General features: G+C 55.7%; 2 protein-coding genes across 2 annotated transcripts in view; one reads left to right on the forward strand and one right to left on the reverse strand.

The window, feature by feature from the left end:
• Positions 1–721: 721 nt before the first annotated feature.
• etaa1a (ETAA1 activator of ATR kinase a) lies at positions 722–3,247 on the reverse strand. Its single transcript, XM_019889692.1, has 7 exons — positions 2,721–3,247; positions 2,306–2,502; positions 2,126–2,238; positions 1,838–1,992; positions 1,527–1,777; positions 1,118–1,382; positions 722–914 (listed from the first exon to the last, which is right to left on the reverse strand). Exons 1-7 carry the CDS (start codon positions 2,938–2,940, stop codon positions 793–795), a joined length of 1,323 nt encoding a protein of 440 aa, XP_019745251.1. The 5' UTR covers positions 2,941–3,247; the 3' UTR covers positions 722–792.
• A 131-nt stretch (positions 3,248–3,378) lies between these two features.
• The window catches only part of LOC109527661 (ras-related protein Rab-1A-like), a 2,362-nt gene continuing 789 nt past the window's right edge, over positions 3,379–4,951 (forward strand). The window contains exons 1-4 of the mRNA XM_019889695.1: positions 3,379–3,503; positions 4,344–4,416; positions 4,503–4,598; positions 4,687–4,782. Coding sequence (XP_019745254.1) covers positions 3,490–3,503; positions 4,344–4,416; positions 4,503–4,598; positions 4,687–4,782 — 279 coding nt within the window. The 5' untranslated portion in view covers positions 3,379–3,489. The remainder of the gene's footprint in view (positions 3,504–4,343; positions 4,417–4,502; positions 4,599–4,686; positions 4,783–4,951) is intronic.

Genomic DNA, 4,951 nt, shown 5'->3' on the forward strand with positions numbered 1-4,951 from the left:
CTCGCATGTCAATCAACAAGTCTTGACGCACTCGGGCCAACCGCCCGCTTCGTGAACCTCGCCACTTCTTCTTTTTTGGGGGGGGGGGGTTAATGGCTGGACGCAGGGCCCTTGCTGATGAACATCCGAGCGCACGAGAAGAGAAAAATCAAGCCTCCGTTCCGACTAAAAAGTCTTATTGTGTGCCCTTTGGCGGTCACGTGACCTCTCTCGGCGCGCGTTTGCATGCGTGACGTTTGCATGCGTGCGTGTGTGTGTTTGTGTGTATTTTGCAGGCGTGTGCGGTTTACGCCCCGCTCGCCCTGGCGTGATCGGGTGACACGCGCCTCGCGGCCGGCCGTCTCCGCAGCAACCGGAAACGGGCGACGCGTTGTCGGAGCGGTCGGCCCGCGGGCTCATTTCACGCCGGGTCGCGCGACTCTGTGGTGTTTACATGTGAATCCTGACGTGAATAGGAACATTTCAAACGCAGCGTGTTGCCAATTAAAGGTTGATGTCGAAAAGAAACCAAAAAAAAAGCCGCTCTTTGTGGTTTTGTAGGGGGGGGGGGTCATAAGGGCAAATCAGACAAAACGCACGACGATACAGGACATAGTTATGAAGGATATGATGTTGAAACGTACCCCCACAAAAAAATAAAATGTGCCCCACGCCCCGAAATACAGACATTGAATTGAGCACCCCCCCCCCCCCACCTTGATCAAAAATGAAAGCTGCTCGCTTGACTGCTGCCACAAGTTTATTGCCAACAAATTAGTGATGCCGATTTTTTCCGCGCCCCCATGTTGGCGGTCACAGTAGGCTGCCGCTTCTCATTTGAGGATACGGACCCCCTCCCTGCAGGCGGCGACGGCGGCGGCGGCGCTCCAGGGCCTGCTGCTTCTTCCGCTCGATCTCCTGCGCCGAGCATTTGGCTTGACGCGCAAGCGGCAGCAGTTTGAATGACAAGAAAGCCATTTGTAGAGTGGGGGAGGGGGCGAGGGTTAAAAAAAAAAACAAAAAAAAAAACATCCCTACCATCACCATAGCAACACATCTTTTCATCCTGACTTTTTTTTTATAAATGTGATTTCTTTTGGCACAAAGGTGGAAAAAAAAAAAAAAAGAGGCCTCTTACCTTTGCTCGTCACCATGGAAACAGGATGACGCATCACCATGGAAACGGCACAGTTGGTCACCGAAGAAACCGTCTCGTCGGTCACCGCGGCAACCGCCGCGGAAACGGGCTCGCCGCCAGGCCTCCCCCCTATGGGAAACCGGTCCGGAACGGAGGAGGTCGCCGATTCATCGCCGACGACGCGGCTCTCCAGGTCCTCGCAGAGCCGGCGCAACATCTCGTCGTCGGCCGGGTCGTCCCACGGCGGCTCGCGCGAGAAAAAGGCATCCAAATCGCCGTCCGAGAAATCCGGGCCGGTGCGGAGCTGCTCGTGGGCGGGGCCCGGTGAGGAACGTTGGTTTGTCGCCGGAGAAACGGCGGCGGGTGGTCGGCGAGTGTCTTTTCCCGCTGCTTCGGAGCTCTGAGACGACGGGACGTTTGCAGACGCCGTCTCGGATTTGCCCGGAGGTCCTCTCACGTCCAATTGAGCGACACTCCGAGGCGTGACCGGCGGCGGCGGCGGTGCCACCGCCTGGCAGGAGGTCTTCTGGGTGGAGCTGTGTTTTGGCGCGCAGAAGTTCTCCGGATTTTGCGTCACCTCGGCAAGCAAAGAGTCGTCGAGGAGGTCGTCGTCGTCCCAGTCGTCAAGGCGAAGCGCCGTGGCAAAATCCGTCGCCGCCGCCGTGCCGGCCCGCCCGGCGGGCTCCTCAAACGGGGGGTCCGGGTCAGCCTCGGGGCGCGACGGCGACGGGTCGCAGACGTGCCCGTCCGGCGACCGCCGTACACTCCCGAGGTCGTCGTCGTCCCGGTCGTGGCCGCCAATCCAGTTGAGGTCAAAGCGCTTGGCCAACTTCAGCAGACCGTCGTCGGCGTCGTTCGCGAAGGAATTTGATGGCCTGCCGCGAATCGAATCGCGACAAGTCACAAAAACTCACAATTGACTTTCCCCCCCCAAACGGTTGACGTTCCTATTTCGAGTTGCCCTCCGGAATCTCCGATTGGTCGAGACGTGTGGAGGCGGGGGCTCACCTGGGCGACGCCCTCCTACTTTTGGGCGGCTGAACGTCGGGCGTGCAGGGGATGCCGGCGCTGTCGCCGATCCACCGCTGCAAGGCGGGCTCCGACACTCGGGGCCTGCCGCGCTACGCACGGACGCACGCTGGTGACGTCACAGCCGCGAGCTTCCCGGACGAGGTGCGCGTCACTCACCTCGGGCGCGATCCTGCTGACGATGTCGGAGATGCTGACCGGGCTTGGTGCGCGGCGCTTTGCCCGTTTGCCGCGGGGTCTCCGGGGCGACGTGGCGTCCCAGATGATGTCGGGGTCCGCGTCGGCCTCACGCGGAGACTCGCCGCCCGGCGCTCCGGAAACTCTGCACACGACGGGCCCGGTCGGGGTCTTGAATTCTGCAATGCATGCGACCGGAATTCATCTCCCAAGTCATTTGTTTTTGCGAAAAATCATCTCTTAATGTGTGAAGAGTTTCGTTTATTTTTAGAGGCTCACGCAGATCGATCTCTCCCGATCGATAGATTCGCTTCAAGCGGAACGTCTCCTTTTTTTGACGAGTGACGACGTCAAGGCGCGACCTCGCACCCAACGAACGAATTCGGACGCAAGTGACCTGATTTGGCTGCGTTGGGAGCCTCGGACCGGTCCGAGCAGGTTTGCGCGTGCTGGCTGAGCTTGAAGCTTCTGCTCAGGCGGCGGATCGTCGTCGTCGTCGCTGCTTGCCGGTGGTGTCGTTCGGTCGGCGGAGGCCCTCCCTTCATGGCCGCGGACACGCTAAACCGCGTCGCTTCGGCGGCGAGCCACCGTTGCGCTCTCAACGTTTCTTCAAACATTCCCGTCGAACGTGCTCCGACGTCAAAACTTCATTTGAAAGTCCCGCCATCTTGGCCGGCGGCGGCGGCGGCTGCTTGACGATCCTACGCATGCGCATTCGCACGCGTCTCGTCTTCAAGAGTTCAACACGCCACGATTTTGCGTTTTATTGAACTTTTCAACGATTTATATCACGTTATATTACATTGAAACGTAAAAATATTAGGAGCACTTGTTAATCGTTGTTGGAATTACCATTTCACAACGAATATCTGACGGTGACGTCATAAAATGAGTCCAACTTCCGCATTTCTTCGAAGCGGGATGACGACGCCGTCACGGGACTACACTACCCACAATTCCAGCCACCGTCTATTTCCGGGTAGGCGGTGCCCACAGCCAGATTTGATTCGATTACGCCGTTTTGGCTGCGACAACCAGTTTCGGCACTTCTTTTTTTCTCCCTTTTTCTTCCCCCCCCCACACCCCCTTGCACCTCAAAACGTTCGCGTTCGTCCCTTTCCACCAAACAATCCTGCGCGACAAGCATCCCCGAGCGGCAGTCAAAGATGAATCCCGAATAGTAAGTGTTGCTCTTGGTTGTGTGTCGCCGACAGCTCCTGCGGCCGGCTGAGCTGTCAGTAGCAAAGCTAAAGCTAAAGCTAACATCAGCTGCTTTGTTAGCCTGCCCGGAGCAGTGTCGATATGGTTATTTATTTGTTTGTTTGTTTGTTTGTTTTTTCCCTGTGATGTTCGTTTTTAATGTATCGTCCAGGGGGTGTGCCAACCGTGTTGTCGCGTCTTTGGCATTGATTGTGTCGACTTGGTTGATTTCCTTGCCGGCTAGCGGGCTAACCGGACGGCTAGGTAGTCTTAGCCGAGGGTCACAATTTTAACGAGTCCCAAAAAAAAAAACAAAAAACAAAAAAAAAAAAAAAAAGAACCCAATGACGCTTTATGTCGCTGCGTGGATGCTCAACGGCAAGGAAAAAAAAAAAAAAAAAAAAAAAGGCGACCGAACGGTCTTTTAAAATGCGACGCGATGAGTCACGAGTTGCCAACAGGAAATTGCCACATCCGCGAAGCCGAAGTCGCGTCGAGCGCTCACAGTCGTGTTGTTGTTGACGATTACGTAACTCGCGAAGTGACGTCACCACTCCCCACTTGCGATGAGAGACTTGCGATTTCATTTCTTTTTGGGAGTAAAAAAATAAAAAAAATAAAATAAAGAAATGCGTACATATGTTGACATCAAGGCAAAAGAAAAAAAATCTGTTTATGTTTGAATGAACGAGCCAAAATGGCGTCGGCCCTTGGTGAGAATTGATGGCTTTGGCAAAATTAGGAAGGGGGGGAAAAAAAAAAAAAACAATGACACAGTATATGTATTTATCACTGTGTGTGTGTGTGTGTGTGTGTATAGTGACTATTTATTCAAACTGCTGCTGATTGGAGATTCTGGCGTTGGAAAGTCTTGTCTGCTGCTTCGCTTTGCAGTAAGTTTTTCCCTCGTCCGTTCGCTACTTCTGTCACCGTGACCGCCGCTCGCCGACGCTTTTGCGCGTGTGCGAACGCGTCCCAGGACGACACGTACACGGAGAGTTACATCAGCACCATCGGCGTGGACTTCAAGATCCGGACCATCGAGCTGGACGGGAAGACCATCAAACTGCAAATTGTGAGAAGACGAGCGAGCGTTGGCTCTCGGCCGCCGCGCCCGGCCATTTGACCTTTGACACCTTGTTGTTGTTGTGTCGCGGTGGCAGTGGGACACGGCCGGCCAGGAGCGCTTCCGCACCATCACGTCCAGCTACTACAGAGGCGCGCACGGCATCATCGTGGTGTACGACGTCACCGATCAGGTCAGCGGGGGGGGGAAACGTACTCTTTGCGGCGCTCTCCCCGGCCAGAGATCTGTACTGCTGGATAGGACACGCCCCCTTTTTGGGCTGCGCGCTCGCGCCCCTTTTTCATCCATCGAGATGCGCTGCGTTCAATCTCCAAGCCGCTCACACAAGTGCCACGTTGTTC

This window comes from Hippocampus comes, unplaced genomic scaffold (genome assembly GCF_001891065.2).
Source record: "Hippocampus comes isolate QL1 unplaced genomic scaffold, H_comes_QL1_v1.1 scaffold301, whole genome shotgun sequence".
NCBI lineage: Eukaryota > Metazoa > Chordata > Actinopteri > Syngnathiformes > Syngnathidae > Hippocampus > Hippocampus comes.